Source organism: Mustelus asterias, chromosome 27 (assembly GCF_964213995.1).
Source record: "Mustelus asterias chromosome 27, sMusAst1.hap1.1, whole genome shotgun sequence".
Classification (NCBI taxonomy): domain Eukaryota; kingdom Metazoa; phylum Chordata; class Chondrichthyes; order Carcharhiniformes; family Triakidae; genus Mustelus; species Mustelus asterias.
In genome coordinates, this window is record NC_135827.1 from 23,958,322 (window position 1) to 23,978,999 (window position 20,678).

A 20,678-nucleotide genomic window follows, 5' to 3' on the forward strand; every position below is an offset into this window, starting at 1 on the left:
GGCTTTGATGGATCTGAAATTAAGTCTGTTTGGATAGCCTTGCATTAGTGCAGTACAAAGTCCACAGCACAGAACTCGACATGAGAGACATTATGACAAGTTTCATCTTTTATCCTGTTGTATAAAATCCCACATACTGATTGATAGATTCATTTGTAATTACGATGTTCTCAACTCAACAGAAAACTATTCATAATGTGACCTTAATAAAACAAGCAAGATAGTTGATGTGCGTTAAAGAAATTTTACCAGTCGGACAGTACAAGGGGCCTATTAGACTGAGGGCAAGCACATTGTTGTCTAAGCTGTACAGTACTTGCTCTTGCAACTAAAGTAGGCATCTCTTGGTGATGGATGATAAGTGCATTAAATGGGGAAAAAAAATATTTTTCTATTATGGTCTAATAAATCAATCCCTAGTATTTGCTTATCTCATACCAATTTAAAATGTTATTTGATGGAGCAACCAACAAGGAGAAAAATAAATTCCCTCAAGTGTTTTATGGTGGCAGTCATTATTTAATAAATTGCTTTTATTTACAGTGTGCATCAGGGCCACTTTTTTCAAAATTAAAAGGCCTAAATATTTGTCTTAGCATTAAAAGCATCCAAATTACTCAAAACGCCATTTCCATGGCAACATTTAAGTTTGTGTTCTTAGAGTCATAGAGGTTTACAGCATGGAAACAGGCCCTTCGGCCCAATTTGCCCATGCCACCCAGTTTTTTAACCCCTAAGCTAGTCCCAATTGCCTGCATTTGGCCCACATCCCCCCATACCCATCTTACCCATGTAACTGTCTAAACACTTTTTAAAAGACAAAATTGTGCCCGCCTCTACTACTACCTCTGGTAGCTTGTCCCAGACACTCACCATCCTCTGTGTGAAAATATTGCTCCTCTGGATCCTTTTGTATCTCTCCCCTCTCATCTTAAACCTATGCCCTCTAGTTTTAGACTTTTCTACCTTTGGGAAAAGATATTGACTATCCAGCTGATCTCTGCCCCTCATTATTTTATACACCGCTATAAGATCATCCCTAAGCCTCCTATGCTCCAGGGAAAAAAGTCCCAGTCAATCCAGCCTCTCCTTATAACTCAAACCATCAAGCCCCAGTAGCATCCTAGTAAATCTTTTCTTCATGAACAAAAACGCAAAATTAAAATACCATTGATTTTTTTTTGCAGCAGTTGACTACTAATGCTTACTCAATGAAATTGAAATCAAATAGAAACAATTAAGATGCAATGGAAATTAAATCCAGCTAAAATTGTTCTACAATAATAGCTTGTGCTTAAAGGAATTGAGTGGAATGAAAATCATTCTGTGACAATTTTCTGGAAGACTGGAATCATTCATTGTCGCTTTACTTGAAGAATGTGCAGGGCCAGCCCAAAAAATGTATTGGGCAGCATTGTACAGTTTCATAGTGGGTCGGAGCATTAAGTTTGGAGAGGGGCAAAAAATCAGAATACTGCCAGTGGAAATCATGGTAATTTTCCCCCTTACTATAATCCTGGCACGGTGGCACAGTGGTTAGCACTGCTGCCTCACAGCACCAGGGACCCAATTCTGATTCCCGGCTTGGATCACTGTCTGTGTGGGAGTCTGCACTTTCTCCCCTTGTCTGTGTGGGCTTCCTCCGGGCGCTCCGGTTTCCTCCCACGAAAGACGTGCTGGTGCATTGGCCATGATAAATTCTCCCTCAGTGTACCCGAACAGGTGCCAGAGTGTGGCGACTGGGGGATTTTGACAATAACTTCATTGCAGTGTTAGTGTTAGCCTACTTGTGACACTAATAAACAAACTTAAAAAACTAAACTTCTGCTGGTGGGTCGGGTTTCCCACTGATCCATGGTGGGAAGGCCATTTGCAAACATTACTATGTCATGAATGTTCATTAAAAACGCTACTTGCCAGAATCACTTTCCCCCTCCTAATTACGTGCCACTCCAGCGGGAAATTAGACCAGTCTAAAACACGCTCGGATATCAGTGGTGCACAGTTGTCCGCCCTTACCTTGTCGTGACTTTGAGATGAGTGCAACGTGCTAAGCCTATCTGCAACAACTTTGCTCTGATTTCTCATCATTGAGATACCACACTGGTGGGCATGTAGGCTTGGTCAGCTCATTGGTTTCCTTCGTACATCAAAAGGGTGTGAACTTCAGTTCTTGGGGAGCATTCTGAAACAGAGACCAGCACTGTAACTGGAGGAGGTGGATGTCGGTGACATCGGGGACAAAGGGCTAAGATGGGGTGGGGAAGGTGGACAAAGACTTGGGGGTCAATGTGTTATGCTGGGGTTGGAGAGGAGGGGGATGATGGCAGGCAGAGGGGAGACCAAGGGGATGGTGGAGCCTGACATGGAAGATTAGAATGCAGACACAGAAAGAGGTTGATGGGAATTGAACTAAATGAATGGATGGGGATGCACACAGACTCCAGATAATGAGGGGATTGTGTTAGTGTGGCACAGAGATTCATGGAGGGTGGGGTGGGGGAAGAGGAGGAGGGGGCGAGAGCAGACTCATTGAAGCTCATTGAAGAGAGTCCGTTGCAAGACAGTCATAGTCCCTGGTCTGGGACCAAGAAGTTTGGGTGAGAAATGAAAGGCAGTCCTGGGGTTTTACGGGCCATGCATGGCTTGCAGGTCATAGTACCACTCCAGGGAAGGGGCAAGGGCTGTGTGCTCAATTGGGATAAGGCACAGCTTGGTATGCAAGGCATGGTCATTGTCTTAGTGAGTGGTGATGGGATTGTCTAGCTCAGTTTTGGGCAGCAGATGGGATGGTCATGGTTAGGGGAGGCAGCTGTTCCCTGTAAATGGGAAAAACATAAGGGGTGGTGGGTATTGGATGCTCTCCTGGGGGTGAGGACTTCACCCCTGTATATGAGTGTGCACACTGCCTCGAGATGGGAGGGCTAAGGTCCACATGGGGCATGGGGACATCAATGATGGGTTCAGGGGGAGTGCTGCAATTTCCATCACAATTATAATGGGATCCAGGGATACTGGGGGAAGCTGGAGAATAATTGGAGGGAGCTCTACCAGCACATCATGTTGTTCAAGGAAGGTTGAAGGGACCCAAACACTGACAGGGGAAGGGTCGAAGCTGGTCTCAAATTAAAAATGCAGCACCCAATCTTGAAAGCCCAAAGTTGGTGCACAGTTTGAAATTGGAAAAGAATCTCACAGGAGAAGCCAAAGGCTGCACCAAGGGGCTATGCCAGAGGGCATCCTCAAACTGCCCAGTCACAACATTGAAATAGAGTCACAGTTGAGAGCAAAGAGGAAAACTTCCTTGAGAAGGCGCAACTGGTGCATTTTAACACAAGACTGCCGTAGTCGTTGGCTTCACTATACACTCGCTCCATTTGAATAGTAACAGAGACGTGTGTGAGAATGGAAAATGCAGATATCCATTAAGGAAGCACAGTTGCTGCATATCTGCTAGATCATTAATAAAAGCCTTTCATGTGCTTTCTCCAATTGGCATGGATGATGGGCCAAAGGGTCATTATCGTTGCTGAAGTGCAAGTTGAGCTTGATCAGCAAACCGTATCAGAGATTACAGGAGTGCCTTTGGTAAGGTGACACATTTCATGAATGCATCATACTTCTTCCAACCTTTGAGATAAAGATGTCAGATAACAGGGTTGGCATCTTGATCCCCTAGGTCAGCTACAACTCTGCATCAGTGTAAAGCACAGACGCAGCTCTGGACAAGACGATGCCTTTCCATTTGTTAATGGGAGAGCTAATATATCTGTCCAGTATTTATTAATCTGTTGCATCTATCCATCCATAGGGAGAGGATGGATTGAATATTGGAGTTTGCGCTCAATGCTGCCTTGTTGATGGCAGTGATTCAAATTGAGGAGGAGAAGGGCCTGGCACCACCTAATGCAGCTTTGTGAGATGGCCCGGCCTGAGGTCTATGGTCCAGTGGAGCCCCAGCATGACCCAGAGGATGAGGAGGTAACTTGCACGCTCAGAGGTCTACTGAAGAAGATTTTCCTATCTGGAGATTAGTGAAAGACAATGCCATGCTTGGTGGATCATATCTGCCACATTCTTTGGGCGGATCTAATGCTCTGTGGACTTGGGAGGACATCCCTGCCAGTGATCCTGAAGGTCACCGCTGTGCTCAGTCTTTTTTGCCTGCGGATTGTTCCTGGGATCCACAAGGGACTTGTGTGGCATCTCTCAGTCCTCAGCACATAAATGTATAAAGGATTCCCTCAACAGTAAGGCTCATCATTATGTGAAGTTCACACTCGACAAAATTATTCAGGTTGCTAGATTTCTGGTGTTTGCAGCTGTCTCAGGATTTCCTAGAGTACAGGGTGGGTCTGGGTTAGATGCTGTTTCAGAGAGTAGGTGCTGACTCAATGGTCCAAATGGCCTCCTCTAGCACTGTAAGGATTCTGTGGTGCCATTGAAGGAGCACCCTGTGGAAGGTGTGCCCATGCCACACTGTTAGCCACATGATTCTAGAAGAGGTAAGGTACAGGCAGTGGGACGCAGCAACATTCCCTCTGTCCCTTTGGGCCATGTCGGTGCATTGAAAGGTCTTTACAACCAGTAACATTGAGAGCAAGTTTGCAATTTGCACCTTCAACCTTCATGGTTCACTAGGCCCTAATCTTTGGAAAGGTCAGCAGTGAACAACATGGTCCCAATTTTACCACGGGCGCGAAAACGTGGTAAAGTCGGGTGTGAGGCCATTAACGCGATCCGCGCAGATGGCCACTTTACCGAAACCCAGGAATGGCCGCAATCCGCTTCGTGCCCAAAACGGGCGCAATGGCGATTTAAATGCATTTGCATGCATTTAAATTGAATTAATGAACTGCCCGCCCAACTTTATCAGCATTTCCCCCTTTACCACCGCGTTTGCCAATCCGGAATCGCGCTGTAATAGACCTGCTGAATAAAAGTCTGAATCGGGCGCTCCAGCTGAAGAGCGCGTTCAGAGCTTTCAACGGCTCTCTGACTCAGATCAGTGGTGGGGGGGGGGGGGGGGGGGAGGGAGGCAGGTCAGATCATTCTCTGGTTGGGTGGGGGGAGGGGAGTGAGGCCAGATCGTTGTCTGGTTGGGGAGTGGGGGGGAGGAGGAGGCAGGTCAGATGTATCTCTGGTGGGGCCGGGGGCGGGGGGAGCTGATCATTGTCTGGTGGGGAGGGAGGAGGAGGCGGGTCAGATGTTCCTCTGGGACGGGGGGGATGAGAGAGGCCAGACCATTCTCTGGGTGGGGGGGGGGAGGGGGGGGGGATGAGTGAGGCCAGATCGTTGTCTGTGGGGGGGGGTGAGTGACACCAGATTGTTGTCTGGAGGGGGGGGGGGGTGGAGTGAGGCCAGATCATTGTCTTGGGGGGGGGGGGAATGAGTGAGGCCAGATCGTTGTCTGGGGGGTAGAGGAGGGAGGCTGGTAAGATGTATCTCTGGTGGGGGGGGGGGGGGAGCAGATGGAACTCTGGTGGGGGGTCCGCTGCCACTCTGTGGGTGATCGGTGTGGGGGGAGGGGGGCAGGGATGGCGATCGGTCTAGGTAGTGGGGGGGGGCGGTGGATAAGGGGGACAGTGATGTGTGTGGGTAGCAGGGAGGTTGATAAGGGGGACAGTGATGTGTGTGGGTAGTGGGGGGGTGGATAAGGGGGAACAGTGATGTGTGTGGGTAGTGGGGGGGTGGATAAGGGGGACAGTGATGTGTGAGGGTAGTGGGGGGGGCTGGATAAAGGGGACAGTGATGTGTGTGGGTAGCAGGGGGGGCTAGATAAGGGGGCAGTGATGTGTGTGGGTCGTGGGGGGGTGGATAAGGGGGACAGTGATGTCTGTGGGGGCCATCACTCCCGCTTTTCGCTCCCAAGCCGCTTTCTCCGCTTTCTGCAGCCCGGGAGCGATCTGACACGGGGGGGGTGGGGAGTTCAAATTTTTTTCTAACTGCGCATGCGCAGTTCGGAGCTCCAATCGTTTCGGCCATGCTAAGCCCCGCTCACAGCGCGAATGGACCTTCGCGATTTTTTTTTTCAGGCTGCATGCGTATGGGGGCGCCTGAAAGCAGATTTCTAAGTCGGATCTGCATTATGCCCAGATTCAGCGCTTAGAATGAAAATGGTAAAATTGGGCCTTTATGTGCACTCTGGGAAGTCAAAGTTGAAGGTCAGCACAATAGCACAAACACTGCGTCAAAGGACTTGATACAGTTGCCACTACCTTAATGAGAAACTTTTAGCAGATACTGAGATGCTTGCCTATGAGAGACATTATGCTTGAGAGACATTATGGCTGCAAGCCTTGTGCTTTGGCATTACCAATAAAGACAGCCATCTCATTTTGAGAAACATTAATAGCTACCCCTCCAAGGCTATTGAGCATGCCCAACTCCATGTTTTGTAAAGAGTCGAGGTTACTAACTCAATTTGCAAATACTTCCAGTAAAGAATTTGACACACATTTCCCTGAAATAACAAACGGGTTGGGTAACTATCATAACTCAGCCTCACATCATATGGATGTGAGACTCTCAAAGGGAGGTGAATACTGAGTGGGAGCAGGGCTCAACTTCGCAATAAGGGGACATGTAGATGCATGTGCACAGCACAATGCTTTTGAATGATGAGACCATTCCCATGAACAGTGGATATGAGCAAAGAAGAATAGAAGATAATGGATCCCCCCCTCAATGTCTGTTTAAGGTCACTGACAGGAGTGCACTTGCTGGAAGCTCAATCCTCTTTGAGAGCCAAGAGCAGTTCACTTTCTGCAATGTTTTAAGTGACAATATTATTTAATTACCAATATTTAGCTTCCGTACCTGGGTGTGTGCCAGGTGAAGCTTGGCAGGAAAGATCTTTTATTTGTTCAAACTTAAAGAGACAGTCGAGATGTGATCTTATCTGGTGCAAAAGCTTCAAACAATGTCTGGAGCTGTGCCAATTTGTTTGTGGTTTATTTATTTGTCAGTGATGCATTCATGTGCAGCCAGCATTCATTTGATAAGGCTCCTCCACATTTAGCTGTGGATGTGATGATGACACATCCCCAAGACCAAAACTTTATTTAGTTAGAGGACACATTTCCATTCAAGATCTCTTTGTTATTGCCACAATTCCAAAAGGCCTCAGTGACTGACAGTGACTGTCAGGCGTGGCATTAGCACAGTGGTTAGCACTGCTGCTTCACAGCTCCAGGGACCTGGGTTCGATTCCCGGCTTGGGTCACTGTCTGTGTGGAGTTTGCACGTTCTCCCCATGTCTGTGTGGGTTTCCTCCAGGTGCTCCAGTTTCCTCCCACATTCTGAAAGACATGCTGGTTAGGTGCATTGACCCGAACAGGCGCCGGACTGTGGCGACTAGGGGAATTTCACAGTAACTTCATTGCAGTGTTAATGTAAGCCTTACTTGTGACTAATAAATAAACTTTTTTTTTTACTTATCAGAGAGATTTCCAACAGGCCGCTGATCTTGGCAGGCCAGTATGCAACAGTCTTTATTTGTAAATCTATAGTTACCCCTTCCTTTAAACACATTGTGGGCGGGGGAGAGGCGGGGGAATCATCCTGTTCTGCCCGTCACGAGAATTGTAGTGCAGGGGGGCGGTGGTGGAAGGCTATCATGCAAAGGTCCGTTGACCTTGAGTGGGATTTTCCGGTTCTGGGGCAAGTATGGCCGGAAACCTCCACCCTTAAGTAATGAGCACTAAAGTAGCACTTCTGTACAAACATATTTTGGTCAGCATCACAGAGCAAACAAGAGAAAAATATCATAAATAATTGGTTAAATGCCTGTGCTGTAAGGTGTCCCTTGCTTATGCGCATAATGATAAAATTCCTTCAGAATTTTTGTTTCCAAAAATGATGCTAACATTTAAACTAAAAAGTCAAAATTCTTGATTTCTCTCATTACTGATTCATGGTACCAGTATTGTGGCGACCCCAGGACAAATGGGAGAAGCCAAATGAAGGTGAAGGTACATGTGGAGGGTAACAGGAAGTTGAGGGCAGCGTAATTTCAAAGTGTAAAAGCTATCTGTATGAGATGTTCCATTCAATCCAGCAAGGCAGGGCTGCAATCCGAGTGCAAAAAACAAAATCATCTGTCTACATGGGTGAGCTCAGACAGATTTTTAATTAGCCTTCTCACTCTTCATGTCACTGCGCAATCACCTATCGCAGGGGGAGCAGCAAAACACAGTTGTGTAGTTCAGTCACAGTCACTTCAATTTACTAGCTTTCATATTAGGTTACTGCTGGAAATAAAAGCGCTACAAACTCCCCTGATTCAATTCACATTCTTGCCATGCTCTTGGGTTCAGATACCGAGTAATGTGTGTGTGTGTGTGTATGGACCGCTACGTGATCAAAAAAATCTAAATGTGTGCAAAATGGTCGGGAGTAAATATGAATGTTGCTGTTAAGATTACTTCGTGACAAACATTAGCAAAATACAAACAACCACGGTCAACATTCCAAATATTGCTGTCAGAGTAGATATCAGGCACTTTTTCCTGCAGCTTCAAGCAGCTGCCCTTCCAGAATGCATATATCTGGGGATAACATTGCCAGTTTGGCCCTGGTCTCCCTGAGTGTTAGTGGGTGCTGCTGGGTGGTGTTTGTACCTTCTAGAGTATAATATTTAGCTTCATTTTCCCTTTATTTCTCTCTTTGTTTTTGGTCAATAACTACGACTGACCCAGAAGCATTTGTTACTCTTCCCTCAAAGATTCATTATTTTACTTAGTACTTGTCCATCACTTTAATCTTAGTGAATCAAAACAATGGTTCTTCGAGTAAATGACTTTTTTTTTAAAGACAAAAAGGCAATGATGATGAAAAGCGAATGAATGATATTCGATGCTCTATAGCACAATGGACATCTGAAGTTGAAGATTTAATATTAAAATGAAATCTAACATGCACGTTATGACATCTGCCACACATAGAGACATCGTTTTCAGACAATACAGATGTAAAGTGTCATGCAAACATTTCATACTCTTATATATTTTATACAACGCAAGGTATAGGTAAATAAAAATGGTGAGTTGTCATATTCCTTGCACCTGTCGTTGATGCGGAGGAGGTGACGTTGTGTGATCCATTAAGTGCAGAGCAGCTCAAACAATGCTACATGGCAGGCCAATGTGCAGGGCCTTAAATGTTTCTGCTCTGTTAAATCCTTGGTTGTCACTTCACAGTTTGTTTCCCTTTTCCTTCTGTAAGCTGCTACGCCTCCTGTGAAAGAAACAGCACTTAGCACAGAGGCACCTTTTGTCTCCCTGTCCAGTCATCGTGTCCAATGTCATGTTTATCTCTTGAGTTTATCTCAAGCTTGCTTTGCAGCCCTATGTGATTCATGGGCGCAGCATAAATTTATCGGTTTCACCGAAAATTCACTACCTCGGATCTTTAGCTAACTGTTAGTATAGCCTTCTATGAAATCTGATGGTCAAAGTGCAGTTCAATGCGGTCAATGCCTCACTTGTGTGGTCTCCAAAATTTGCCTCAATTCCCTGTGAGTACTCCCCTTTATCTGTCATAGAAACAGAGAAACAAGAGGCAGGAGTAGGCCATTCGGCCCTTCGAGCTTGCTCCGCCATTCATCTTGATCATGGCTGATCATCGAATTCAATATCCTGATTTCCCCCCCATATCCCTTGATCCCCTTAGCCCCAAGAGTTATATCTAATTTCTTCTTGAAATCAGATAACATTTTGGCCTCAACTACATTCTGTGATAGTGAATTCCACATATTCACCACCCTCTGGGTGAAGAAATTTCTTCTCACCTCAGTTCTAAAAGGTACCTGTCGGCAGGACTAAAATGTAACAGATAACTCGAGTATTGAAACTTTTGAAGTGAACACCAATACATATTGTGAAACCACTCAAAAAAGTTATGATAATCTGTGCGGCTCCAGTTCAGCCCATTTCTTAATTGATCATCAGAAACACTCCCTCTTCTTCCCTATCACTAAGTAGCCTCACTGAGAATTTAAAATGAGCCAAGCAATTTTTTTCTCTCCTTCCTTTCCTGTTCCTCATTAATTTCTCTCTTCTCGCCCTCTCCATCTCACTCTTCTCCAAGTGGACAACCTTTCCTTGTTCCTTTACCTCTTTCCAGCCACCCCTCCCCCCAATTCCTCCTTGCCACTTCTCCCTCCTTCTTTAAACTGCCCAAAGGGCTGGAATCTCTGCACCAGGATTAAAACAGACAGGCAATGAACAACAATGTCCCAACTCTGAGGGCAGGAGATTGGGGAGGGTGAGGGGGGGACAGAAATGTAAAATCTTCCAGGTTGTTAATGGGGCAATTTGGATAATTAAGCAGCTCTTTGGCACTCACTTTCTAAGGTCATGACAATTTTCATAGGGGTGGGTGGCCATTGGGAAACATCTAAAAGGTGACCAACCCCCAGCCTGTTGGGAACGTGGTTGGTGTTACAGTGCAACATGCTGTGGTGGTCAGCTGATCTGGTAGAATTTGTTACTTTGTAACCAAAGGCAATATGCTCTGGTGGTCAGCTGTCCCGGTAGAAATACCAGGAGCAGATGGTGATTGGGGACATTTTTGTGGCCTAGGGTGTGGCCCAAGTGGTTGTGTAAAGAAGGATCTTTATTAAACCTTTACTTTGGATTTATTTTGTTAAATTGTTTTTTTGTTTATTATTGCTTGCTACTGGAGGATTCTTACTACTGGATGAAGAGTTGGCAGTGTGAAAAAATGTTTATTTCATGGGAAAAGTGGGATTTCGGAAGAAAACCTATTGCAGAGCAATGAAATTTTAATAACTAACATTCTCCCTACCGTACCCAGGTTCCACCTCTGCCTCTTGTCCTGGCCAATTTGATGATTCTCATGGTTTCATTTTTTTTCTCTTCAATCTTGCACAAATGGCAGCCATAGCAATGGCTGTTGAGATGGACCAGAACATGACCCATTTCTCTGGTGAACAGGGCTTGGTTCAGGTTAGAATATGGGCAAAAAGTATTGGATGAGCTCAAATTTATGAGAGGCTGGAAGGAAACCCAGGAGAACATTGAAGTAGTTCGATCCAGGAGCAGCAGAAAGATGAATGAAAGTTTCTGCAGCAGGTGAGCTGAGGCATGGGCAGGAATGGGTAACGTTGGTGCTCCGTTGTCCTTATGAAAAGGATATGGGGTTGTAAGCTTAGCTTGGGATCAAATGGAATGTTCAGGTTGGACACAGCCCATTTTGGCCTGAGACAGGTGGAAACTTCAGCGAGAAAATCAAACGCCTGATGCACACTTGTAAGTAGATGTACTACACATCTGTATTTTAATTTAACAAGCATCTACCACCATTCAGTGACCAAGGAAGTAAAGCCATCACCACAATCAAGAAATGCTTGCTGTATTCTTGCTATACCATTTTACCAACTAATGCAGAAAAAACTGAGAGGCCATACATCTTGCGATGTCTCTACTCGTTTTTAATTTACTAATCAGAAGTGCAATTAGTCACATCTGGATTGCTAATTCACCCGATATAACTCAGCATTGTCTGATTCTGATTACAATTCTTTTTTAAAAATAATTTTGATTAGCACTTAAGCTCCTGTTGACCTTCTCATTGTGACAGTCTTACCCTGGGTCTTTTGATTTTGCGTGTGGGAACGCAATTCCTTTCAATTTCCCTTAAAATAGTATCAAACAAAGCTGCGATTCTCTCCTGATATGTTTTCTAGAGGTGATTTGCCACATTTTCCTGACAGTCTGAAAATGTTGCAACACATTTGAGCTAGATTCCTTTAACCTGACTTTGGCAAGATACAGCTCTTTAGTCTGGAAGCTGGGTCTGAGAACATGTCCACCACATCAATGTTTGGTGCCCAACAAAGTTTGTGAGAGGAAAACAGAATGGCAGATTATCACTGACAGCAGAAGGTCCAGACAAGTTCACTCAGTCTGCAGAATTTTAAGGTATAGCATGACCACTTCTACTAATAGTTTAAACACTGCATCCATAAACTCCATCTATACTGCACAGTCTCATAGCCACTTGATTTCACATGTTTACCTTCCCCTATTGACATCAACAAGGTTTTATGTTCTTATGTTCACTATTTAACATAACTATGTCAAGACGATAATAAGTACATTATTAAAACAAATGTGCAGTAATTAAGTTCCTGCAGGTTTGAAAAACTTTGGGCGGGATTTTCCAGCCTCGCTTGACCTGAAACCAGAAAATCCTGCCTGAGAATTTTCCTGATGTGGAGATGCCGGCGTTGGACTGGGGTAAACACAGTAAGAAGTCTCACAACACCAGGTTAAAGTCCAACAGATTTATTTGGTAGCAAAAGCCACTCGCTTTTGGAGCGCTGCTCCTTCGTCAGGTAAGTGGGAGTTCTGTTCACAAGCAGGGCATATAAAGACACAAACTCAATTTACAAAATAATGGTTGGAATGCGAGTCTTTACAGGTAATCAAGTCTTAAAGGTACAGACAATGTGAGTGGAGAGAGCGTAAAGCACGGGTTAAAGAGAGACAGGACAGTTAGTGAGATTTTGCAAGCCCAGGCAAGTCGTGGGGGTTACAGATAGTGTGACATGAACCCAAGATCCCGGTTGAGGCCATCCTCATGTGTGCGGAACTTGACTATCAGTCTCTGCTGAGCGACTCTGTGTCGTCGTGTGTCGTGAAGGCCGCCTTGGAGAATGCTTACCCGAAGATCAGAGGCCAAATGCCTGTGACCACTGAAGTGATCCCCAACAGGAAGAGAACACTCTTGCCTGGTGATTGTTGAGTGGTGTTCTTTCATCAGTTGTCGTAGCGTCTGCATGGTCTCCCCAATGTACCATGTCTAGGGACATACCGACCTCAGAAGACAAACACGGGACACGGCGGACAGAGTACCCTTCGTCGTCCAGTACTTCCCCGGAGTGGAGAAGCTACGACATCTTCTCCGGAGCCTTCAACATGTCATTGATGAAGACTAACATCTCGCCAAGGCCATCCCCACACCCCCACTTCTTGCCTTCAAACAACTGCACAGCCTCAAACAGACCATTGTCCACAGCAAACTACCCAGCCTTCAGGAGAACAGTGACCACGACACCACTCAACCCTGCCACAGCAACCTCTGCAAGACGTTCCGGATCATCGACACGGATGCCATCATCTCACATGAGAACACCATCCACCAGGTACACGGTACATACTCTTGCAACTCGGCCAACGTTGTCTACCTGATACGCTGCAGGAAAGGATGTCCCGAGGCATGGTACATTGGGGAGACCATGCAGACGCTACGACAACAGATGAATGAACACCGCTCGACAATCACCAGGCAAGAGTGTTCTCTTCCTGTTGGGGAACACTTCAGTGGTCAAGGGCATTCAGCCTCTGATCTTCGGGTAAGCGTTCTCCAAAGCGGCCTTCACGACACACGACAACGCAGAGTCGCTCAGCAGAGACTGATAGCCAAGTTCCCCACACATCTTGGGTTCATGTCACACTATCTGTAACCCCCACGACTTGCCTGGGCTTGCAAAATCTCACCAACTGTCCTGTCAGGAGACAATACACATCTCTTTAACCTGTGCTTAACGCTCTCTCCACTCACCTTGTCTGTACCTTTAAGACTTGATTACCTGTAAAGACTCGCATTCCAACCATTATTTTGTAAATTGAGTTTGTGTCTTTATATGCCCTGTTTGTGAACAGAACTCCCACTTACCTGATGAAGGAGCAGCGCTCCGAAAGCGAGTGGCTTTTGCTACCAAATAAACCTGTTGGACTTTAACCTGGTGTTGTGAGACTTCTTACTGTGAGGACTTTCCAACAGACCTTTCCATGGTCTGCCCCTCACCCACTCCGATTTCCGTAGCAGGCGGGACGGCAAAATTCCGGCCAGTATGTAATATTATCTGGTCCATTCTCAAGAAACTATTTTGAATCTGTGTGGTTAATATGTTTCCCGTAAAATCATTTTAAGGGTGACTGAAAATAGATTTGAAAGTTTCTGAAACATCTATAACAATTCCTGGGAATGCTTTTGGTATTTCAGAACCTTTATGTTACTATTTTCCTCCTCCTTACACCCTCATTTTCTGATTATGCAGACCACCTGCGGTTGAATGGGAAAGACTTAGTCCTCAGCTTTTGTCGTTGCTACTGTATCACATTGCCAGAACAAACTGAGTTACTTGTTACATTTTTTTTAACAAGTACGTTTGCTTAACATAACAATACATTAACAAATTAAACCCAGTATGGTAAAGGACGCTTCGTGGCTCAACTGAAGTATTTAAGATTGTGAATTTAGTTTCTCCCAAGATGTACGTTTTCCTTTCCGAATCACTTCAAAACAAGCTCAAAAATTAACTTTTCAACCTTCATTGAGAGATGTTTTGATAGGAATATTAATTTTGTCTCAGAGTCCAAGATGTATTAATTGAGACAGTAAAGGTTGCCTGAGGGATGGATGTACAGATATAATTCACAGATAATTATGGAGTTGGGGGTTGGGGGGCTGGTGTGGAGGAGGAGAGAGAGAGAAAGGTTTATGGAGGTTATTGTTACAAAATCAGCTTGGAGGCTCACACCCTGGGATTGTGAATCAGGTGAACAATGCAGAACCTGAGCCATATGTTCAGTTTTATAAAATAACTACAATTAATGCAGAAGGAAGCCATTGGCACATTGGGTCTGCACCGACTCTCTAACAGAGCATCTTACCCAGGCACCCCCACCCTACCCCGTAATCCTGACCATTTACCCCACTAATCTCCCTAACCTACAAATCTTGGGGCACTAAGGGACAATTTTGCACGGCTGATCCACCTAACTTGCACATCTTTGGAGTGTGGGAGGAAACCAGAGCACCCAAAGGAAACCCACACTGACACAAGAAGAACATGCAAACCCCACACACACAGTGACTCGAGGCCGGAATTGAACCCAGATCCCTGGCGCTGTGAGGCAGCAGTGTTAACCACTGTGCCACCCTTGTATGAGTGAGGTATTAGCCTAGATTTTTAACTGAATAGGATTGAAGGCGGGTGGGAGACATTCTGGTGCAGCAGCCTCCGCGCTGGTTCACTGCCACAATCCCGATCTCCAGCCATTTTCAATGAGGGTGGCTTGGGGTTGGCTCAGCTGCTTGTATCCTTCCAGCAAGCAGTCAACTGAAGCCGATTATTAATAATTGGTAGGAGGGGACCAATGTGGTAGGCTCAGAATGGGAAGCGCGGAGAATAGGGAGCGGGGTGGGGCAGTATAAAGCACACCACGTGGAATTGACACCCAGACCTAATCTCTACATCTGGTTCCTGATCCTGATTGATCCACTCCACAGAGTTCCAAATATAATCAAGGCAAAGTATGTGAAAAGAAAGATAACGTCTTAACATTGTAAAGACATACAGAAGGCAGGAGCCAATTTGAAAGACTCATACAAAAGGAGAACGTGTGAGGAATTCAGGCTGTAAATGCCTGCATTGTGCAAGTTAGACTAGACAAGCTGCAATTACAGTAGTCAGCTGGAAACTTCATTCTTTCTTAGATGCTCTTGAGAGAAATAGAATATTTGAAAGGATATTATTGATTAAAGTTTCATAGTCATGTGTCTCTGCTATCAGAACATGACAAATTCTTACTTAACACCCACAACAGCAAAGAAATCCTTTAGTATTTTCAAATACATAGAAATGGAGCAAAATAAAATAGAATTTTATGCCAAATGTTTTTGGGAAAAAGTGCTTATTTTTATCAACAGAATGGAACTTAAACATTCCATTGATCAATATAATTTTATCATACTGAAAGCAAAAACTCCACAGAACATTTTTATTGTATGATGTGGAGATGATGGCGTTGGACTGGGGTGGGCACAGCAAGAAGTCTCACAACACCAGGTTAAAGTTCAATAGGTTTATTTGGAATCACGAGCTTTTGGAGCGTCGCTCCTTCATCACTCACTTGATGAAGGAGCAGTGGTCCGAAAGTTCGTGATTCCAAATAAACTTGTTGGACTCTAACCTGGTGTTGTGAGACTTCTTGCTGTTCTTTATTGTAGAGGAATCTAAAAGACAAAATGAGGGCTTCTTGTATGCATCAGCTTCTGTTCCTAACCTATACTATGTAATGACTGTTTCAAAGGAAGGATTTCTCGAGCTTAATACCATATTTTCTTATCTGGCAGACTATGGACGGACGAATTGAGGTTCACGGCAATGCAAGAGTTTCTTCCCTGACTCTCAAGGACATTCAGCACACAGATTCTGGTGAATACATCTGCAAAGCTAAAAATTCAATTGGCCAGGACTCGGAGTCTATGTACCTGGAAGTTCAGTGTAAGTTGGAATTTAATGCACTTTGAATTTCACTTTGCTAGTCTTTGTTTCCAGTACTTATTCAGGAGTTGAATTAGCACTGAACAAGAGAGTGACACTAAACCAATTCCCATCTAACACAAGAGCAATTCAATGTGTTATTACTCGTTTTTTTTTACCTTTCACGAGTATACTATGGCTTATAATAGCTGTTTTTTGTTATTGATTTACTGGTCAAAGATCCATTCCCAATTTCTTTTCCAATTCATGCACACTCACTGAAACAGTTTGTTTGTGCTAGAGATCAAATCAATTCTACAAAAGGGATACGCTGTGGATGTTGGAAATTTGATTTTTAAAAAACAGAAAATGTTGGAAATGCACAACACATCTGGAAGCATCTGTGAAGAGAGAAACAGAGTTAACATTTCATTACAGCACAGAAAGAGGCCCTTCAGCCTATTGTGCCTGTGCAGGACATCAAACACCTTATCTGTTCTAATCCCATTTTCCAGCACTTGGTCCGGAGCATTGTACACTCTCTGACCTTTCATGAGCACTGGTCGAGGTAGATTCCATGTGGCTTCTGTAAATGCCACTCTTAAATGTGAAAATTAGAAGGTGGTTGTGAGCAGTCTGAGTGATTACCCTTCAGAAAAGTGGCTCAGATTTGACTCTGATTATCTCCTGAGACAGACAGCCAATCCCACTGCCATTGCATCTGGCTCTTATGGACCCTTCTTCTCCTGACTGTGCAAGACCCCACAACAGCACTTGGTCTTTGCCTGGGGAGCTCCACGATAGTGGAATTCTGGGGCCTTCTCCATGGTGCAGGAGCTGCAGCTTCTGATTGAACAACAGTACCTCATTCGTGTGCATTACCTCATTCTCTGGGGTTGCTTGTTTGCTTAACTGCCTGATGGGCAGAAGGTGTGATGGGCCTTCCTCTCCAGAGTCTGCACTGGTATATTGTCGTTTTTCACGCAGCGCAGAATACACCCATTGAGAATGGTAGATTCCACCCTTACTCGTCAGGCAGGTCAGCCATGCAACGACTTCAGTTTTGTCTACTTTCTCGGGGAGCAGCTTCCCTGGCCTCCAAAGGGATGTTTTATTTTAAAAGAAAATTCCACCTACCTGGCTTGACAACTGCAGGAACTGCTGAAGAACCTTGAGCAGGGAAGCTCCGAGACTTTTAGGCCGCAACAACTTTGTGAAGGGGTCAGTTTATATATTTAAGGAGCTGAATGCTGACTTTAGGCACCTACACAAGACATCTGACAGTGGCCCAACATTTTTACAATGAGATCCACAATTGCAAGAGAGGGCTCAGGCCATCCCACAGTTTTGCACCCAACGAATAAAAATGAACAATTTCCTATCCTATCAGCTGCCATAAAGCTCAGTTTAAAATTTGAACTTTCTTAAATTTCAACTCGGCAAATTCCTGATTATTAGCACAGTCTTTAGAGTGACCACAGGTTCATAAAAAGCAAGTATAATAGCAGACTCGACGGGCTAAATGGCCTAATTCTGCTCCTATATCTTAGGAACTTATAATGTGCTGCATCAGAAAGGGCACCTTAGACTGCTGCACCATATTTCCAGATTAACTTCATCCACTTGAAAAAGGAATCTGCTGCAATGCTGCTGATTGCTCCACTTTTCATGTTTAGTTACTTAAAACCATCAAGTATGTCTAGATTTTTCCCTTTCATTCAATTGGATCTTATACTATAATGCCCAACATAACAGTTTAAAGGAAACAATGCATTTTTATTGCCTTATTCTTCTTTACAGACTCAAATCAATGTTGTCATACTTTACCAAAGTAGCTGAAATAATGCATGAATGAGAACATCTGGCAAACTACAATATGAATCTAATTACTTATGTTCTAATTTATCAGCACAAAGAAAACTTTGCGGCATAACTGTAATTAATCAAAGCATTATAATTATTACTAATGAAGTTTCAAATTTTATTTCATTTCACAAGCATTAGTTTGGATACAATTACTTTGGATATCGATGTAATTACTGACCTTTGTGGTTGAACACCAGCAATGAATTTTGCTCGGGAACTAGAGGGAAGGATTTGTAATAGTTTGCATGAATTATCTAGGAGATGATTCTTTGGAGTTATTTCATTTTTTTTTATCAATCAATGTTGTAACATTAGCCCACAGTTGAATGGAACTATCCAGTATTACATTCCTGTTCTAATTTGGTTAAGCAGAGCACAGTTTTCTATACATTCACAAAGTTCAGCCGGCAACCAGGAGGTTTGCATCATGGTAAACCAAAGAATGATAAAATCTGCCTTCAGGGGGTCTCCCCATTGTGTGTCTGGATGCTCTTTCATACAATATCCATGTATTCTGCCATACTTCTGTAGGATTCAGAGCACATTTCTGGATTGAGATTGCTGTCTCCAAGCCAAATGGTCTATTGTTGGACGTCGTTTGGAGCATAGTTCCTAATTTTGAACAGTTGCCACTTGATATCTATAATGTACATAATATGCACATAAGATGGATCATGCCTCAATGTAAGGGGGCTTTTGAAAACAGCTGTGGCCTTCTCGTGCATAGGCACCATCTCTGCAAGCTTTGGTGTCAGAAAACTTGAGTAGACTTAACTACAACAAAATTATCATCAATTTAAACAAGCATGCTTGCTATCTGTTTTAAGATTTGCTTTGATTAATTAATTGGACATTTTTCTGCCCTGCATTGTCATCATTTCTTGAAGGTGCATATTTTTAAAAATGAAGCTGACTTAGACTATAAACTCAAAAACATTTTATCACATTTAACAGCGCCGATTGATTGTGTGGGTTACTTTGTGCGCTAATTTGTATGATTCAGTTAAATTTTGCTCAGAAGGCAATCATAACACAAACTTGGGCTCCGTGATGAAATGTGAATGGCACCTTTAAGATTTGGCTCTTTCAAGTGCTTATATGTTGGCAAGTATCAGCAGTCCATATCATTAGCATGAGCAGCGTTTCATTTTCAGTGACAATTGAAGGAGACATTTTTTACCTAATACTGAGCTAATCACGAAAATAAGTTAATCATTGTTATTGAAGCTCCTTCTCATTACTGACAGTACATAAGTGGATAAATGCAGTTTGCTCAACACTTAGAAGTTTTACATCAGCCAGGATACAGCAGCCCACTTAATTGGCACCCTTTTCACAAACATTCACTCCCTCCACCACCAACGGATAGAGGGAGCAGTGTGTACCACGGCAGGTGCTCACAAGGCTCCTTAGGCCATACTTTCTAAACCCATGACCACTGCCTTCTAGCAGATACATGGGGCCACCAGCACCTTGAATTTCCCCTCCAAGTCACTCACCATTTGAATTGGGAATATGTCGCCGTTCCTTCACTGTCGCTGGGTCAAAATCATGGAACTCACTCCCTAACAGCATGGGTGCCTGTACCTAACCACAGGGACTGCAGCGGTTCGAGAAGGCAGCTCACCACAACATTCTCATGGGCAGTTAGGCATCGGCAATAAATGCTGGCCTACCCAACCATGCCCACATCCTATCGTTAAAATTTGTAAACTGGCAACATTCAGATTCTACTAATTAAAAAATAACTCTTATCATGTATATCACATTTATGTATATGTAAGAGGTAATTGGTCGCAAGTTACATGACACTATTGTGTATACTTGCTCTGCTTTATGAGCTGCGACAGCAAATGCTTGATTAGAATTCCTGTTGCTCTTTCCATTACATTATCAGTAATCTATTTTAAGTTTAATTTTTGACATTATCGTTGTGCAGCAGGAATGCTCAGTGTAGCTGATATGATGTGGATTAGAGGTTAATAATAATGATAAACGCAGCACAGCTATGTAGGAGATGAAAATAAATGCCATCAGTTGCATTGGAAAATGAAATTAGGTTTGTGCAATAGTGGAGTTCTGAAAAATAAGCTATAGGTTATTGAATTATTAATGACAATTAACTTTGAAGAATACTATTCATATGCAACTGTACAACTTGTGACAAATTTTATGAATTGCTTTGTAACAATAGCCTGTAGATCAGAATTACAACCCAAATCACAAAGGTTATCAATAGATGCATTTTTGGCCAACTTTGTCCCATTTAACAGCCTTTATGCTTTCTGGTTTCTAATATTGATTCTTTCGGGATGCTGCATGTCGCAAGATCACCATGTGCATAAAAACTATCTTAAAATTTTGCCACTGACACAGCAAATTGGCTGGGATTCTGTTTGGCCAATGGGGGTCTTCTGGTCAAAAAACTGGCAGGGAACCTATTATCAGTTCCATGGGGGAGGCCCAATGCAATCAAGTATCCTTCGGGCATTTAAATGGTCACTATCAGGTC

General features: G+C 43.9%; 1 protein-coding gene across 10 annotated transcripts in view; it reads left to right on the forward strand.

Annotated features, from left to right (window-relative positions):
- The window catches only part of LOC144479872 (neural cell adhesion molecule 1-like), a 525,390-nt gene that overhangs the window by 376,651 nt on the left and 128,061 nt on the right, over window positions 1-20,678 (forward strand). For all 10 annotated transcript variants that reach the window (XM_078198898.1, XM_078198900.1, XM_078198895.1 and 7 more), the window contains one exon: window positions 16,171-16,321. In XM_078198898.1, coding sequence (XP_078055024.1) covers window positions 16,171-16,321 — 151 coding nt within the window. The remainder of the gene's footprint in view (window positions 1-16,170; window positions 16,322-20,678) is intronic.